This window comes from Meles meles, chromosome 2 (genome assembly GCF_922984935.1).
Source record: "Meles meles chromosome 2, mMelMel3.1 paternal haplotype, whole genome shotgun sequence".
Classification (NCBI taxonomy): Eukaryota; Metazoa; Chordata; class Mammalia; order Carnivora; family Mustelidae; genus Meles; species Meles meles.
Window position 1 is genome coordinate 209178672 of NC_060067.1, and position 19585 is coordinate 209198256.

The window sequence follows — 19585 nt, forward strand, 5'->3', positions numbered from 1 at the left end:
CGCGGGTGCAAACAGGAACGAGGCCATGTGCATAGAGCAGGAGATCCTGTTCACAGCCTCTGGCCCTGAGATGTGGCTTCTGGGAAGGTGTCCTGAGATGGCGAGCTATGCTGCCGGTGCTGGTGACACGGTGACTGATGCATCACGGCCACAGGGGAAACCCGGAAGGGGTCCTCAAGGAGGTAGCCTCGGTTCGCACCAAAGTCACACAACAGGTGCTGCTCAGCCCCCAAAAATAATTGTGCAGAAGAATACGTATTTAGCCACGGAAAGAGGTTCGGGGGAGAAAGCAATTTGTAACGTACCGTCTGCACTCCATTTCCTATGCTTTAAAAATAGACAGGCTTGCAGGATGCACGGAAACACAGCTGGGGGGTGTGGGACGGGGCCCGCGCTGGACGGGTGACGATGGGCTCCGTGGTCCGGTCCCCTCACTCGTCCGTTTCCCGAAGTCTCCATCTGGAGCCTACGGCACTGTTGTGGCAGATGATAAACTTATTTTTAACGTAAGAAAAACCAGTTCTCAGTGACCACACCTCTCAGTAGAGGAGATACAAAATACTTGTGACTTAATGGAGTCGAGAGACACAAGTGCAGAGGGAAAGAGAGGGGTCGGGGAATCTGTGGCCAGACAGGGCATCTGGAGAGGCTTCCTGGAGGCAGGGCCCTGGGCTCTGACTCACTTGCACTGGCCACAGGCAGGCAGGCAGGCACAGCAGCACCGGCTCCCAGTCCCCTGAGCCGCCGAGGAGGAGGGGCCCCTTCTGGCGACAGCTCCGGGGAGGAGCCAGGAGGCCGGCTGGGGACAGATGGGAGAAGGGCCATGTGCCACAGAGACACACTCCTGTCGGCAGCTTTAGGAAATTTCTGTGAATTAACAGTGTTTCCATTAAAAACAAAAAACCTACAGAGGTTCCCCCCTCCCCCAGCAGCCAGTGAATTAACTAACCAATGAGACCAGCTTGTATTTTTGCTGTTACTGATTTAAGAAGCCAATTCGCAGTCTCCAACAGAAGAAATTTCAATAGCGAGAGTGTGAACCAGAGTCAAGTGCAGGACGTGAACACCGAACCCAGAGCATGTGCCTCCAGCCCAGCAAGAGAACAGAAGGGCCACACTAAGATGCCTCCATCTGTGGATCTTTCAGGTGCATCGCGGCGTCAAAACCCTGCAGCGGTCGCACGCTTGTGGCCGACACTCCATCCCAGATATCACCACGTGGCTCCAGGTTTCCAGTGAGCCAGTACACAGATGACTTTCTCTTTTTAAAAAAATTTTTTTTATTTATTTGAGAGAGAGACAGTGAGAGAGAGCATCAGAAGGGAGAAGGTCAGAGGGAGAAGCAGACTCCCCATGGAGCTGGGAGCCCGATGTGGGTCTCGATCCCAGGACTCCGGGATCATGACCTGAGCCGAAGGCAGTTGCTTAACCAACTGAGCCACCCAGGTGTCCAGATGACTTTCTCTTAAGAAGAGCCACCAGCCTCTGCAAATGCAGTGACCATCGATGCCCCTAATTACCTCCCTGCGGATCGTGATGACGGCTATCTGTAGTTTCCAAGTGGGTGTCTTCCCGGGGTTGACTCTGGTGCCCGTTTTGGTGTATCCCATTTCTTGCTGCAAGGATACATCACGCTGCATGTTCCAGTGTGCTCCCTCCCTCTCAAGCAGCAAGGCACGGGCGGACGAGACCAGCTCCTGCGATAACATTCTCTGTCCAGTGGGGAGATCAAGGAAGAAAAACAGCAAGCAGCACCAGGCTTCCTGCAGGGAAAAGTCTCCTTCCTTCATGCAACATGTGTGTCGTTTCAGGTGCACGCCGAGTGCATCTGTCACTGTGGACGGATCTCTCAGCAGGACAGCAGGGCCTCTGTGTCCCGGATTTGCACAGTAAAGGACAACCACTCTGAGTGGGGGCGGCCTCCAGAAGCCATCGGGGAGATACCGGACGGCTGGTCCTGTCACACCCCTGGGAAGCAGGACCAGCCTCCCGGGGGCCAGAGAAGCTAGTTTTTGGGGAAGGGCAAAGCAATCCCACCCAATGGAGAACTGGTTTGTGTCCCGAGTGATTCTGAAAGTCCGTTTTCCTGTCCGCAGTTACAGAGCCTTGACTCTTCACTGTTTTGTACGTAAATCAAAGGGTGTGTGAGTGTGCATGTGTATTTGCAAAGTTTTAATGAACAACAAATTTTTCAGGAATGCAACGAACCGTGTAAATCAAGGGAAGGGAGAATTTCGGTTTGAAGTTTTACCAAGAATTTTTGTTTTCCATTTCCAAAAATCCCAGCAGCAGAGGAATCCATGAGCCTCTGTAACTCCCCCCGGTCGGACTAATCAGTAGCCCAAATTACGTGCATCTCCAGCCAGAAACAAGCTTCTGAGTTCTTCAATTTGTACACATTTGCCCTTGTGTTCATTTTTGTATTAGAATTCGTGTTTTCCATTAAAGTTCTCCTCCTTTTATTTCTCTGTTATGTTAGGGTTTGGATAAACACACACATGTTCAAACAGTGTGTGTAGGCAGTAATGTGTAGGTTCACTCTAGAGCAAAGGGATGTGATGAAATATCTATTATAGACAAGACACTTGTTTCAATGAGTGTTGGAGCCATCGCTGTGGGCAGGGAGGTTATTTCCCCCACATCACGATGTGTCACCAGCGCAAGGAGTCTGGAGAGCACGTGGGAAGCTTACCATGCCCATCTCCCAGGACGCGTGCAGAGCCTCATAGGAATTGACTGAGCTTGGAGACAGGGAGGGTGATGAGGGCAGGACATAGGACATAGGCAGGGACTGCAGGGGATGCCGTGCTTGCTTGCCAGGCTGGGCGAGAGGATGGGCTTCGCAGGATCCCAAGTCTACCTGCTTCTAAGCTTCATGCTCTTTGGTTACACCAGCGGTTCCAGCTGGGGGCTCGCGTTTCTGCTCCTGGGACATTCGGCAACATATGGAGACAAGTGTGTGTCTCCCAAATAGGGGCGCTGCTGGGGTTGAGAGGGCAGAGGCCAGGGAGGCTGCTCGGCATCCCCGTGCACAAGCTAGCCCCCCACGAGAGAGAGCTGAGGGGCTCCGGGTGCCGGCAGGCCTCCCACTGGGGTGTGTGTGTCCTGACTGGCAGGACGGTGCCAATGCCGCCCCACATCAGCCGCAGGGCCCGTGTCTCCTCAGCGGGGCTGCAAAGTGCCTCTTTATTTAGTTCTCAGTTTTGGTTTTTCCTCTGCAACACCACTCAGCTGTCCAGGTCACTTTCTTCAGCCGGAGCTGCATCCGTTTCCCTCCCCACTGCAGCCAGGATGGACGAAGGAGCAAAGGCACAGCTGGCCCAGAATCATGGGCTGCACCCAGCGTCCCCTCTGTCCCTTGGCGAACATCCCAGTGCTACCTGCAAACCACCGGGCCTCATGAAACAGTCTCTCCTCCGGACCCAAGGAGTCCGACGCCCTGGGGCCTTCTCGCTCTGTCACAAGCGACCTTGGATTTCTTACTGTAAATGCCTACAAGGGAAATGTCATTCTTTTTTTTTTTTTTTTAAGATTTTATGTATTTATTTGACAGAGATCACAAGTAGGCAGAGAGGCAGGCAGAGAGAGGAGGAAGCAGGCTCCCTGCTGAGCAGAGAGCCTGATGTGGGGCTCGATCCCAGGACCCTGAGATCATGACCTGAGCCGAAGGCAGAGGCTTTAACCCACTGAGCCACCCAGGTGCCCGGGCAACGTCATTCTTAACTGTAAACTTGGATGACACGCAATGATCGCTCCTGCAAAAGCACGGGTTTATATCATGATTTCTAATTTCCAAGATGCCTTTGTTACCTGATCCTAGCTCTCTCCTGACTCTCATGGCAAACGGACACCCACAAGATCAGCCCGGGCTGGTAGATACCCGAACCCCAACAGCCTTCCACAAAGACTTTATTCCAACAAACACTTCCTGAACGTTTGTCACCTGGACAGGACGATTCCAGCTTCCAAAGACGACGCATTGGAGTGGGGCCCAGGGCAGGGGGTCATCCTGTGGGCCTGGGATTCATGATTCCTGCCCCGAGCCAGGGGCAGGGGCAGAGGGTGGCCGTGGGATGGCTGTGGGACGGGATCCTTCCTGCTTTGGGTCTTGGGCCTGGGGTCTGCAGCGGGTGCGTCCAGCCAGCACTCTGGCCCCCGGGGGTCCCATCTCCACAGTGCCTCTCCCCAGATCCACCCAGCTTCCCCTTTCCCCGGCACTGGTGTGGTGAGCATCCCATCCTTACAGGCCCTCCAGGTCACCCCCTCATAGGGGACTCCCCAGCCTTGTGACGGAGACACCGCGCAGGAGAATAGCGACGTGGGACACTGCCCTAGAGATTGCTACGTGGTGAGGCAATGGGCCAGGCAGCACATAGACACCCTGTGAAAGGCAGAAGATGGGGGGATGTGGTGGGGAGGCGTGTCTTCCGTGGGGACTCGGGGACAGGAGATGCCGTCACAGAGCACATGTCACCAGGGACGCACCTGGCTCAGCGGGCTTTGGCAGTAAGCCAGCCAATGCAATTTCTGGGTGGCTGAGATGCCGAGCCGTTCCCATGGTCATGTGCTGGCAGGGGGCGGGCAGTGGGGGCACAGGCGGCCTGTGAGCATATACAGGAGTGGTCCCACGATCCCAGCAACCCCGCGGCCAAAGTGCTTCTGCAGACTGGCCCCGGGCAGAGCACGAGTCCATGTGAGACAGGACGGAGGGGAGCTGGGCTCGATGTCTGTCGCCCTCGAGGCTGAGAGTTCACGTCCAAAGTGGCTTCAGAGGGATTCCGGAAATGCTTCTGGGTCCGATATTTCACTAGAGGCTTGGAAGTGAGCCCGCTGCCTCAGAGTGACCATAACGCCAGACCACGGTCAGTCCCTGGCCCAGGTTCGTCTGGAAACAAGTGCCTTCCTTCCGTGCTGCGGTGGGCATGTGCTCTGGGCAGACTGACTGGGCCCAGGCCTCCTCCGCCGGCCACATTCCTCACGTCTCTCCCTCTTCTCCTGATACTGACGGGCTCTCTGCGATGTTCGTCAGATTGCTGTGTTCCGGAACCCCAGCCTCCTGAGGACGCAGGGGTCCCATGAGAACACAGGGGCCAGGGGCTCCCTGCCCCTCTGAGGCCAGGAAACACTCTTCCTTGTCCAGGGGACATTGGAGCAGCTTCTGTTCATGGCTTCCAAGCGTCCTGCACATGGTCACTGGACAGGTGAACTGGCGGTCCCCGAGTGCAGTCTCCGTGGAGCATCTGCCCAGCTGCCAGCGAGGGAGCACACGCAGCAGGGACGGGTCAGCGGCCACCCTGCCTGAAGCCCATGGGGTGTGCAGGTCAGAGACAGAGGCGCGGAAGGACTGAGGCACAGACTGGCGAGTGGTGTGCCAAACAGGCAGAATACGAGGACAGAACCGGGGCGGAGGTTCGGAGGCAGCCATGTCCCCACGGTAACGCATACCCTCAGCCCAGGGCCGTGGTGGCCCTTTCACCATTGAGTCGCAGGGAAGCTCACGGCCACTGCTGTTCGCCTACCGGGGCCCCAGTCAAACGCCTCGTGCAGCGATAGCAAACAAGCCCTCTCGGTAAAAGATGGTGGTTTTCCTCAACCACAGACACAACCCGTGAGCACAGGACATCAGGAACATGGCATTTTCCAGAAGCCCTGTTGTCTGCGGCAAATGGAAGAGCACGCAGCTCCCTGGCCACTTGGTCTGCCAAAGGTGCATCCTGGGGACTGGCAGCCCCCGGCCACGCTCAGACAGCCCCACTGCATGCCTGCTGCTTCCCATGGCTTCCCGCCGCGTCAGCATGGGACTGCTGCTGATCAGGCACAGGACGAGATGTGGGCTTCGAGGCCACAGCGTCAGTACAGCTGGGATGAAACCACAGGGTCGCCAGGATGGACCAAAAGACAGGTGAAGACAGCCGAGAGAAGGGAAAGTGGGTTGAGGGGGACCTAGGACCTGAGGTACAATGGGGACGGTAAGTCCATGAGTCAGGGGACCAGAGAGCCACGTTCCTCCTGAGAGGTGGGTGCACCTGACATATCCCACTCCCCCAGTCCTGGGGCCAGAGGCCCCTCCCATCTTGCTGCAGTGAGAGGTCCCTGAGCTCAGGGCCATCATCAGCTCTCAAGCACATGACATTCATTTAAAGTTTGACCTTAGATGCTTTGTCCGCAGAGGGAGAAAAGGGGAAAACAAGAGCCATTTCAGAGAATAAAATGCATCCTAATTTTCTGTCAACCCTGTTTGCTGTCTGCTTCGACCTGCTTCAACACAGGAGAATCCTTCCTGCACGGTGTGGGCTGTGCACTGTGAGAACCAAAGGTGGGGTAACGAGCTGCTCTTTTGCTCGCCCCCCCCCAGCGATCCTGTCTTCGGTGAGAAAGAAGCAAATAGAAGTTAGAAGCATTTCTTCCTCCCTTCTTGTCTTTTCAATCTAATTCTTTAAAATCACAAATTCTTCCTCTTCCCCGTCTTGTGGCGGTGACTAAAATCTATGCTTGTGAAATGTTCATGTTTCGCAGTTCAACGCAGGCGGCAGGGTAAGACATGCACATGGGCTGAACATGGGTCTGTGATGCCCCAGCACAGCTGGCCTGGGAAGACAGGAGCATCACTGGTGAGGTCATGGCCATAACTATTTGACCGGTGCCCGTGGTGACAGCGGAGGAACAGCAGGACAGGGAAGGAAGGCACAGAGCTGCCTCCCTGCTCACCTCTGCCTTTGCGCATGTGTGGGTCTGTCCACTGAGACACGACTCCTCGACTCCTCATGGACCCCGTCCGCCTCGCCACTCCCCAAGCATGTGCGTCAGAACGGCCCATGTCCCGGGCTCTGGAGCTCACACTTTGCTGGGGGCAGCCCCCCCACACCCCATGAGAGCTGTCCTCACTGTGCATGTCAAAGCAGTGCTGGGGAGGCTCTGGGAGGGGAGGGGGAGGGGAAGCAGGTCCTGCATGGGAGCTGAGGCATAGGATGGTGCACATGCACACATAGCACAGCGGGGCCCCGCAGCTGGGGGCCCCGTTGCCACGGGCAAAACATGAGTCACCTGTACCAGGATGCCAGCGTGGACGGAAACAGACTATGGGACACCGTTCCTCCAAAACCGGTTCCTCAACAAGCAAGCAACACATGTGCACGAAATACAAGGAAAAAGAGAAAAGAGGAGGAACCAACTGATGGGCATTTCAGAGCCTGATGAACCTGTTTCCATGGAGGCACCTGATTGGGATCCAGGTCCAGACAAACCATTAAAAAGATGTTGTGAGGGGTGGGTGAATATGGCGGAGCAGCAGCAGGCTGAGACGACACCAGGTCGCAGATCAGCTGGACAGTTATCAAACCATTCTGAACTCCGACAAACCAATGGGAGATCGAAGAGAAGAAGAGCAGTGATTCTAGAAACAGAAAATCGACCACTTTCTGGAAGGCAGGACCTGCAGAGACGTGAATCCGAAGTGACGGGAAGACAGACTGCGGGGGAGGGTCCGGCTCCCAGCAAGCAGGGGAGCAGCAGAGCACAAAATCTGAACTTGTAGAAGTCGGCTCCACCGAGGGACCGTCACTCCAGAGGCTAAGCTGGGGTGGAGCCCTCATGGGGACAGTGGGGTCTCAGGTCCTGTGGGGTCACAGAAGGATCGGGTTTGTCTGAGTGTCGCAGAGCTCACAGGGATAGGAACGGGAAAGCCGGCGGCAGAGACGGAGCAGAGGAGTGAGCTCTCCATGCAGGGTTACCTTAAACCGAGATCCGTGGCACAGTTGGGTACTGCTCTTCGAGCAGAGACCCCACGAGTGGCAGATCCGGGGAGACTCACCTTCCTGCTCTGAAAAGCAGCACGGCAGAATCTGCCGGATTTGGAGACTCCAAACGGGGCCGCGCCAGAGACAGAAACTCTCGGTCACAGGCCGGGGGAGCTCGCAGCCTGGCCAGAGACCAGGGAGACGGGAAGGACTGATGCTCATCTCCGAGGGCGCACGGAGGAGCGGCCCCGAGCTCTCGGCAACTACAGCCTGAGACCGGGCGGCCACCATCTTCGCTCCCGGCCTCCGGACTCTACGGAAAGCGCTCAGGGAAGAAAAGCTCCGAGAGCGAACCAAGCCGATAATTAGCCCGGCCCCTGGCAAGGGCAGTGCAATTCCGCCTCCAGCAAAGACACTTGAGAATCACGGGGACAGGCCCCTCCTGCAGGGGATCAGCAAGACCACCCAGCCAAGACCAAGTTCACTGATAAGCTGAGAACTGCAGAAGTCCAGAGACAGGGGAATGCAACACATAGAATTCATGGCTTTCCCCCCACGATACCTTAGTCTTACAAAGTTAATTAATTAAAAAAAATTTTTTTTCTTATTCTAATAATTTTACCTTTTTCTCTTTCCTCTTTTAGTGGTTAACTAGTTTATCTTAACAATACCTTTCTAAAAAATTCTTTTAAAACCATTATTATAGTCACGTTTTATCCTTCAGTCTATCTAACTTTATTTTTTGTATGCATATAGGGTTTTATTTTTTCAAAAAAATTTTGGGATACAATTGCTTCTAATAGATCAAAATATACCCTAAATCTAGCACAGGGCTTTGTTCTAGTCTGCAGCCTGAGCAAATTCTCTCCACTTTTTTTTTTCTTTCTTCTTTTTCCAACCAACTTATCTTACCAATTTGTTTTTTAGAATTTTTAAAAGTTTTCATATTTACAGTCATAGTCCATCCGTTTATTATGTTTATACGTATTTTTGTATGTATGTGTGTGTATATATATGTTTTTCTTTCTTTAAAATTTAGGGAGGTAATTTCTCCTAAGATACCAAAGTATACCCTAAATCAAGTGGGTGGCTCTGTTCTATTCACCAGTCTAACATATATATGCATATATTTTTTAATTTTTTAAAATTTTGTTTTATCCTCTTTCTTCTCCCACCAATTTGGGGTCTCTTCTGATTTGGTTAGTGTACATTTTTCTGGAGTCTTTGCCACCCTTTTAGTATTTTATTTTCTCATTCATATATTCTTATCTGGGTAAAATGACAAGGCAGAAAAACTCATCATACAAAAAAAAAAAGAACAAGAGGCAGTACTGAAGGCTGGGACCTAATCAATACGGACATTGGTAATCAGTGAGATCTACAGTTCACAAGGACAATTCAGAAGATGCTAGCTGGGCTTGAAAAGGCATGGAAGATATTAGAGAAACCCTGTCTGGAGAAATAAAAGCCCTTTCTGGAGAAATAAAAGAAGTAAAATCTAACCAAGCTGAAATTTTAAAAAGCTATTAATGAGGTGTAATAAAAAATGGAGGCTCTCACTGCTAGGGTAAATGAGGCAGGAGAAAGAATTAGTGATACAGAAGACCAAATGACAGAGAATAAAGAAGCTGAGCACAAGAGAGACAAACAACTACTGGACCACGAGGGGAGAATTCGAGAGTTAAGTGATAACATAAGACGAAACAACATTATAATAATTGGGATTCCAGAAGAAGAAGAGAGAGGGGCAGAAGGTATACTGGAGTGAATTATAGTAGAGAATTTCCCAAATATGGCAAAGGGAACCAGCATCAAAATCCAGGAGGCACAGAGAACCTGTCTCAAAATGAATAAGAATAGGACCACACCCCATCATCTAATAGTAAAATTACAAGTCTTAGTGACAAAGAGAAAATCCTGAAAGCAGCTCAGAATAAGAAGTCTGTAACATACAATGGTAGAAATATTAGATTGGCATCAGACTTATCAACAGAGACCTGGCAGGCTAGAAGAACCGGCATGATACAGTCAGAGCACTAAATGAGAAAAACATACAGTCAAGAATACTATATCCAGCTAAGCTGTCACTGAAAATAGAAGGAGAGAGAAAAATCTTCTAGGACAAACAAAAACTAAAAGAATTTGCAAACACCAAACCAGCCGTATGGGAAATTTTGAAAAGGGTCCTCTAAGCAAAGGTAAAAGTAGTAGACTAGAAAGGAACAGAGACAATATACAGTAATAGTCACTTTACAGGCAATACAATGGCACTAAATTCATACCTTTCAATAGTTACCCTGAATGTAAATGGGCTGAATGCCCCAATCAAAAGACATAGGGTATCAGAATGGATAAAAAAAATAAAACCCATTCATATGCTATCTACAAGAAACTCATTTCAGACACAAAGACACCTTCATATTTAAAGTAAGGGGGTGGAAAACAATTTGCCATGCTAATGGACATCAAAAGAAAACTGGGGTGGCAATTCTTTTATCAGATCAATTAGATTTTAAGCCACAGACTATAATAAGAGATGAGGAAGGACATTATATCATACTCAAAGGGTCGGTCCAACAAGAAGATCTAACAATTTTAAATATGTATGCCCCTAACATGGGAGCAACCAATATATAAACCAATTAAAAACAAAATCAAAGAAACACATCAACAATAATACAATAATAGTAGGGGACTTTAACACTCCCCTCACTGAAATGGACAGATCATCCAAGCAAAAGATCAACAAGGAAATAAAGGCCTTAAATGACACACTGGACCAGATGGACATCACAGATATATTCAGAACATTTCATCCCAAAGCAACAGAATATACATTCTTCTCTAGTGCACATGGAACATTCTCCAGAATAGATCACATCGTGGGTCATAGATCAGGTCTCAACCGGTATCAAAAGATTGGGATCATTCCCTGCATATTTTCAGACCACAATGCTCTGAAGCTAGAACTCAATCACAAGAGGAAATTTGGAAAGAACCCAAATACATGGAGGCTAAACAGCATCCTACTAAAGAATGAATGGGTCAACCAGGAATTTAAAGAAGAATTGAAAAAAATCATGGAAACAAATGAAAATGAAAACACAACAGTTCAAAATCTATGGAACACAGCAAAGGCAGTACTGAGAGGAAAGTATATAGTGATGCAAGCCTTCCTCAAGAAACAAGAAGCGTCTCAAGTACAGAACCTAACCCTATACCTAAAGGAGCTGGAGAAAGACAGCAAAGAAAGCCTAAACCCAGTAGAATAAGAGAAATCATAAAGATCAGAGCAGAAATCAATGAAATAAAAACCCAAAAAAAGGAGAACAAATCAACGGAACTAGGACCTGGTTCTTTGAAGGAATTAATAAATAAGATTGATAAACCCCTGGCCAGACTTATCAAAAGAGAAAAGAGAAAGGACCCAAGTTAATAAAATCATGAATGAAAGAGGAGAGATCACAACCAACACCAAAGAAATACAAACAATTATAAGGACATATTATGAGCAACTTTATGCCAGCAATTTTGCCAATCTGGAAGAAATGGATGCATTCCTAGAGACATATAAACTTCTGAAACTGAATCAGGAAGAAACAGAAAATCTGAACAGACCCATAACCAGTAAAGAGACTGAAGCAGTCATCAAAAATCTCCCAACAAACAAAAGCCCAGGGCCGGACAGCTTCCCAGGGGAAACCTACCAAACATGTAAAAAAATAACTAATACCTATTCTCCTGAAACTGTTCCAAAAAATAGAAATGGAAGGAAAACTTCCAAACTCATTTTACGAGGCCAGCATTACCTTGATCCCAAAACCAGACAAAGACCCCACCAAAAAGGAGAATTATAGACCAATATCCTTGATGAACACAGATGCGAAAATTCTAACCAAAATACTAGCCAATAGGATCCAAGAGTACATTAAAAGGATTATTCACCACGACCAAGTGGGATTTATTCCAGGGCTGCAAGGATGGTTCAACATCTGCAAATTAATCCATGTGATACAATACTTTGATAAAAGAAAGAACAAGAACCATATGATACTCTCGACAGATGCTAAAAAAGCACGTGACAAAGTACAGCATCCTTTCTTGATCAAAACTCTTCAAAGAGTTTAGATAGATAGAGGGTACACACCTCAATATCATCAAAGCCATCTATGAAAAATCCACACCGAATATCATTCTCAATGAGGAAAAACTGACAGCCTTTCCCCTAAGATCAGAAACATGGCAGGGATGTCCACTATCACCACTGCTATTCAACATAGTACTAGAAGTCCTAGCCTCAGCAATCAGACAACAAAAAGAAATTAAAGGCATCCAAATTGGCAAAGAAGAAGTCAAACTCTCACTCTTTGCAGATGATAGGATACTTTATGTGAAAAACCCAAAAGACTCCACTCCTAATCTGCTAGAACTTGTAGAGGAAGTCATTAAAGTGTCAGGATATAAAATCAGTTGCATTTCTATACACCAACAGTAAGACAGAAGAAATAGAAATTAAGGAGTCAATCCCATTTATAATTGCACCCAAAACTATAAGATACCTAGGAATAAACCTAATCAAAGAGGCAAAGGATCTGTACTCAGAAAACTATAAAGTACTCATGAAAGAAATTGAGGAAGACACAAGGAAATGGAAAAACGTTCCATGCTCATCGATTAGAAGAACAAATATTGTGAAAATGTCAATGCTACTTAAAGCAATCTACACGTTTAATGCAATCCCTATCAAATACCATCACCTTTTTTCAAAGAAATGGAACAAATAATCCTAAAATTTATATGGAACCAGAAAAGACCTTGAATAGCCAGAGGAATGTTGAAAAAGAAAGCCAAAGTTGGAGGCATCACAATTCCAGACTTCAAGCTCTATTACAATGCTGTCATCACCAAGACAGTAGGTACTGGCCCAAAACCAGACACACAGATCAATGGGACAGAATAGAGAGCCCAGAAAGAGACCCTCAACTCTATGGTCAACTAATCTTTGACAAAGAAGCCACGAATGTATAATGGTAAAAAGAACAAATGGTGTCTCTTCAACAAATGGTGTTGAGAAAATTGGACAGCCACATGCAGAAGAATGAAACTGGACCATTTCCTTACACCACACACAAAAATAGACTCAAAATGGATGAAGAACCTCAATGTGAGACAGGAATCCATCAAAATCCTTGAGGAGAACACAGGCAGCAACCCTTTGACCTCGGCCAGAGGAACTTCTTCCTAGAAAGACTGGCAAAGGTAAGGGAAGCAAGGGCAAAAATGAACTATTGGGACTTCATCAAGATCAAAAGCTTTTGCACAGCAAAGGAAACAGTCACCAAAACCAAAAGACAACTGACAGAATGGGAGAAGATATTCACAAATGACATAGCAGATAAAGGGCTATTATCCAAAATCTATAAGGAACTTTTCAAACTCAACATCCAAAGAAAAATAATCCAATCAAGAAATAGGCAGAAGACATGAACAGACATTTCTGCAAAGAAGACATCCACATGGCCAACAGACACATAAAAAAGTGCTTCCCATCACTCATGATCAGGGAGATACAAATCAAAACCACAATGAGATCCCACCTCACACCAGTCAGAATAGTTAAAATTAACCAGTCAGGAAATGACAGATGGTGGTGAGGATGCGGAGAAAGGGGGACTCTCCTACCCTGTTGGTGGGAATGCAAGCTGGTGCAGTCACTCTGGAAAACATCATGGAGATTCCTCAAAAAGTTGAAAATAGACTACCCTATGACCCAGTAATCACACTACTGGGTATTCACCCTAAAGATACAAATGTAGTGAATTGAAGAGGAATGTGCACCCGAATGTTCATAGCAACAATGTCCACAAGAGCCAAACTGTGGAAAGAACCTAGATGTCCATCAACAGATGAATGGATAAAGAAGATGTGGTGTATATATATATACACACACACACACACAATGGAATACTATGCAGCCATCAAAAGAAATGAAATCTTGCAATTTGCAACGACATGGCTGGAACTAGAGGGTATCATACTTAGTGAAATAAGTCAATCAGAGAAAGACAATTATTATATGACTTATTGATGAGGAAGTTGAGAGGCAGAGTAGGGGGTCTGTAGGGAAGGAAAAAATAAAACAAGATGGGATTGGGAGAGAGACAAACCGTAAGAGACTCAATCTCACAAAACAAACTGAGGGTTGCTGGGGGTGGCAGGGGAGGGAGAGGGTGGTGTGGTTATGGACACTGGGGAGGGTGTGTGCTATGGTGAGTGCTGTGACGTGTGTAAGCCTGACGATTCACAGACCTGTACCCCTGGGGCTAATAATACATTATATGTTAACTTAAAAATGAAAAAAAAAAAAAAAAAAAAGACGTTGTAAGAAGTCAGGAAAGTGGAATGTTGACTGAATCTGTGAAACCCCTACAGGATTGTGATGATTAGTGTCTGAAGCAGGGAGCCCAGTGCTGTTTTAAGGCCAAGAGTCCAATGGGGTCTTTTAGAGGTTAAAAACAGACCAGCTTACTTGGAGGCTGGATTTCTGCCCACCTAAGCCACAGGGGATGGGGGTGAGGCATGGAGGCGACCAGACTGGCCTGGAACCGAGCCTCCCCGAATGCGTGGTGAGCGTGTGTGGTCATTCTAGTACACATTTGCCTTTGTAAGGGTTGATATCCTCCATGACTAAAAGGAATTCAGAACAGAGGCTGGAGGACAGAGACAGCGTGTGTGGTCATGGGAAGAACAGGCAGGAGAAGCGCGATGGTGTGCGGCCACATGGGGGCGTGTGCCAGGAGCCACATCCTGGAAAGGGGCAGCTTCTGCAGGCAGCCACCCAGGGGCCCGACATGGCAGTGGGAGCTTCCGTGAGAAGGGTCTGGGCACAAGCAGCGGGCAGCAGTAGAGTCTGCTTCTCCAGGCAGGACCTGAGTGCACCCCGAGTCTGTCTTATTCCTCTAGATGGGGGCAGGTAGACATTTTGTATTTGAGTGGGGTTGGGGCTCGCTGACCACAGCAACATTTACACCTCCCCGACTGCTATAAAAGTATTTCACCCAGCTATCAATTTGCACCTTGGAGTACCTCTGCCTGTGAAGGCAATTTGGGTGGTGTTTCCTTTCCAGACAGAATGGCCAGCTTCCCCACAATGGGCCAGGATGGGCCCTGGATCTCGGTGCCACCCGCCTGCTGGAAAGGGTCACAGGCGCCTGTCTGTGCCAGGAACCGACCGCGCGGAGACATGGCCAGCATTGTGAAGCATCACTCATGCTTCGGCATGTACGGAGGACTGTAACCTTAACACAAATTCTATATATATTGAAGAAAACCTTCACACCTGTAAGCTTTGCCAACAGCTGTGTGAGCTCCTGGAAGTCACAGCAGAGGCATCCGTGAACGAAGTGGAAGCTTCCCGGGTGTGCTCAGCCCTGGCGCGATGGGCAGGCAGAGCTGCAGGGTCACAGAAAAGCACCCCACAGGATGCCCAGCCGCAATCCACCCACTTCCGTTTATTCTGGACCTGGGTGGAGTGGGTAACACCCACCCCGGAGGGCCAGGTCCGTGCTGCCCCCTAACCACGTGCTCCGGTCTCTTACAGGCTTCGAGCTGCTGTTCCCGGGTCCTGCAGGAGGGCCCCTGTAGCCTGCCAGCTGCGTCTATGCAAAGGCCCCTCTGCTCTGTGGCTACATCATCTGGCCCTAGAGGCACCTGGGAATGGCCTGCTGGATTTAGGATCGTGGACTCAAGGGGGCCAGGAGCCACTCAGAGGCCCTCCTGGAGCAGACCAGCCCACCCATGCAGACACCTGCTGCCAAGACCCCTTACCTGCAGGTAGTGGCATGGCCTCAAGGATGGTTTGACCTCCTGGTGGACCAGGGGCTTATCTAAGTTCAGGGAGCTCTTGCGGTAAGCCTCCTTCGCCTGGCTCACGGTCAGCGTGGACCAGGAGCTCCGTTTCATGTATTTGGTGTCGGGCGTCAGGGTCAAGCCCTCACAGGCCGAGCACTTGACGTCACTGTTACTCTTGGATGTCTTCAGGGACAGATCCCCAAAGGGGCCCGGAAGCACCTCGGGGTAGCAGTGGGAGACGTGGTCCACGTGGTGCCTGTTGGCTACGCTGGACGTGCGGCAGGTGCTGTCACTGTCCAGGTTGTCGTCGGAGCTCCACCAGCTGCTGGTGCCTGACCTGTGCTTGCCCTCTGGCTTCCGCTCCTTGCTTTTACTCCGTTTGCCGTGCTTCGGGTGGTGGCCGTGGTGCTGGTCCTCCCCCCGACTGTCGCCCTTGGTGCCGTTCACGTTGCTCTTGGAAGAGCCCTCGAGGGAGTGGGACTTGGTGAAGAGTTTCTGCACAGAGTGCACGAGGTGTCGGATCCTCCCCGGGCTCTCGCTGCGCTGCTCGGCAGCCGTGGACGTCCTCTGGTACTGCAGCGTGTGGAAGCCGTCCCGGTGCAGAGGCAGCTGCTTCTCAAACTGGTCCAGAAGGTTGGCCGGGATGCGGTTGACCCTGGTGCTGGTGTGGGACACGGCACAGTCGTCCCTCGTGTCGTAGTGGGAGCTGTAGTGCATCCTGGGGAAGGTGCTGCTGGACATGTGGTCACCCAGCACCACGGGCATCATCATGCACTCAGAGTGGACGGAGCTCCCAGGGGAGCAGCGGTGGTGGTCCATGGGGCAGCTCTCCACCGGGCTGAGCAGGTAGGGCTGCCTCGCCTCCTGCCCATGATGCAGGTGCTCGTGCTCGCAGTCCTCGGGGGCCGCCAGGCCACAGGTGTGGCCCGAACACAGCTGTGCCTGAGTCCGGCCCCCAGGGAGCCCCTTCATGTTCCTAGGAGCAGGGGAATATCTTCCTTCATTGAAGTGCTGTGTTGGGGACCATGAGTACTGCTGGTCTGTTGAGAGAGCACAGAAAGCCATTTGAGACAAGGCGGGGACAGCAACCAAACACTTATTTACGTGTGGGACACCCCACGTGGAACTGTCTTATCTGGTAAGTGGGGGTCATTTGGGGGCATTCGAGCGGGTACTCATTATTTTTGTACCACACTGACTGCTCCAAAGTATGCGCCTATGAGGAAGCGCTGACTCTTATACTCCCAGTTGTTCTCGTCTACGCGGCCAGATATTCTAGTCTACACGGCCAAATACGCATTGTTGGGTAGATGCGTCAGCCTCTGGATAGCAAGATTTTGTGGTGTTCAACAGATACCCGGTTTGTACGGGAAAATGAGTTACATTTCAATCAGATTTGAGTATTGTGGCTCGGGCTAAGAAGTTTACAAAGTAGCATCTAGTGTTTACTTAGTAACATTCCTCCAAACACCAATGTGCTACAGGCTGACCTATGAAACCCGATACCCAAGCCACCTGCTGGTCTCCCGGTGGTAGAGGGGGCAGCTTTCTCGGGGCCATCAGTCGGTCAAGAGGAGGACTAAACCAGGATGTCCTGACCTTTCATCACAGATACTTGGTTCTGAATGATAAGAGTTTATCCGATACAGAAAAAATGGTTTGCTTCGGTGGGACGTAACACTGTGCCTGGATGAGCTGTTGGGAGTCACTCTCATGGAGGTTGCTGGGTTCTGGCTAGGGAGGTGACTGAGTGGGCCGTGAGATGCTGACTCCCAGACATGGGCTTGTTGGGGTTCGGGCCTCCGTTCTGTCACCATGTGGTATGTGACTCTGAGGGTCAGGCAGGGGGGCCTGCCATGCTGCCCGTGCTTCCATGCACTCCGAATGTGATGGGGAAGCAGGACACTGGCTAAGCACCGGGCAGGGTTCCTGGACGACCACACTCTCAAGCGTTCTCCCTTGTCTGTGCCATTATTACCGTAAGTGTCATCCTTTCAAACTATCTTGGGTCAGCACTGACCAAGTTCTGGGTTTATTAAACCCAAGTGTCTGGAGTCCAGGATTCCTTAGAGAAGCCTCTGGCTTCATCCCTGTTTCCTGCTGACCCACGCTTTCTGTTTCAGACCCAGTCCAGAGCTGGCTTCCGAAGGTCGCCGTGCAGATGCAGGGAACAGAGACTCTGTTACACCATACGACATAACACGTGCATATCTGGTGTATAATGTGCATATTATACATACGGAAAATAAAGACTATTTGTTTCATACGCAGGGACTACGTACAGCGTGTGCATGCATGTGTGATATGCCGTGTGGTGCACAATGTGTGTGTAAACCATGCTGGGAATTCAAGAGCTATTAGGACACATAATCTGCACAGACAGTGTGTACGATGAATCTGTCCACAGGTAACAAACATATACCATGTATGCATCACATGACAGACGCTACCACAGCGTATCATATGCACATGTAGCAGGCATATCTAATGCCTATACCCACGTGACGTGCCCACGAACAATATAACATGCACATAACATGCGGCAAACGCTGATGTGGAGGCCGACTCCCGCAGGAAACAGGTGGGAGACCCGTGAGAATGAGCACCTGGGGAGGGCCTGTGGGGGGAGCCCATCCGGCATCTGAGGGCCCCAGCCTCCTCCTCAGGCTGGAACTGCACAGTGTTCTCTTTTGGAAAATGGAGCCCAGCTAGCTCCCTGGACAGACCCGGGCTACGACCCTTTCCACGGCCCACACCACCTTCCCCACGAGGCCCACTGAAGCCGTCGAGTCATGACTCTGGACCCTGGGGTGTCCCGGAAGAGCCAGGGGCTGGGAAACAGGGAGACAAAGCACTGTGGCTCTGCTCCCCCAGGCCCTGCACGAGCTCCCACCTTCTCCCCTGCCCCCACCTTCACCCCAGCCCCCGCCCTGGCTCAGACCTTGAGTCCTTATCATCAGCAGCAGCTACTCTCCGCCCCCCGTGTGGGCACACGCCCCAGCCAGTTCCTCGCCGCTCAAAGGCTCCCAGCTTACCGTGGAGTCCTCACTCCTCAACCGGCACCAACCTGCACGCAAGGCTGCCCCTGGGACGGCTGTGTGCGGGCTCAGAGCACAAGCTAGAAGCTGCGTGCTGACCAGGTGGGTCGGCCCCTGCGGCACCCATCCTAGTTCCCGGTGCATGTGGCTTTAATCAAATGGAACAGCCCCTATTTCTAATAATTGCCCTCTGGGCTCCTTGTTGGCAGAGGCTGTGGGCTCTGTGGGCTCCTTCCCAGTGAATTATTTCTGATATCTGCAGGGCCCACTCCAAGGCAATCCAGGCTCAGTCCAGACAGCACCGAGAGAGAGTGTCCACTGGTCACTGTCCCGGAGGCTGGGGTCCAGACATGTTGGGAGCCAGACTTCAACGAGGCCCCTGTGCCCCACTTCCTTGGGAAGGAAGCTGGCTGCTGCCCCCTGCCCCCACACGGGCCGGCCCCCCTCCCCTCGCCACTCCCTCCCGTCAGTTCAGGCCAGTTAAGCAGTCCCACCTGCCTGCCTTCCATCCCCCTCGCCTGAGAGGTGCCACCTATGGTGTGGGGTCAGGGACACACGGAGCTGACAGGGCCACCCCAGCCCCCCAGAGCAGACCCCAAACACACACCCTGGGTGACTGTGGAATACAGGAAAGAAATGCAAAAGACTCCGGACTTGTCCCAGATTATTTCTAAGCAACCCTCTCAGTAATCTTCGTAGGAAACATCACCTCGTTCCAAATGACCAGTCCAAGATGTAGGTTCAAAGGACCCCCTTGCAGGCTGTGGACAGCCAGCTGTCCAGGCCAGCTCACACGTCTCACAAGGCAGGGCCACAATCGCACTGATGCCCAAGGACTTAGGGGCAAGGCTTGACCCCCCGGGAGCAAGGGACAGCAGCAGTGCTGGGCCTCCGAGCGTGGGTGGGGTGGTCTCCTTCCGAGGGCAGCACAGAGACCTTGCCCGCACGTCCTCACAGTGA

General features: G+C 50.7%; 1 protein-coding gene across 3 annotated transcripts in view; it reads right to left on the minus strand.

Annotated features, from left to right (window-relative positions):
* The window catches only part of DLGAP2 (DLG associated protein 2), a 794207-nt gene that overhangs the window by 102898 nt on the left and 671724 nt on the right, over positions 1-19585 (minus strand). For all 3 annotated transcript variants that reach the window (XR_006817469.1, XM_045998159.1, XM_045998160.1), the window contains one exon: positions 15564-16627. Coding sequence is in view for 2 of the 3 variants with exons in the window: in XM_045998159.1 (XP_045854115.1) it covers positions 15564-16627 (1064 nt within the window). In the remaining variant the exon portion in view is untranslated. The remainder of the gene's footprint in view (positions 1-15563; positions 16628-19585) is intronic.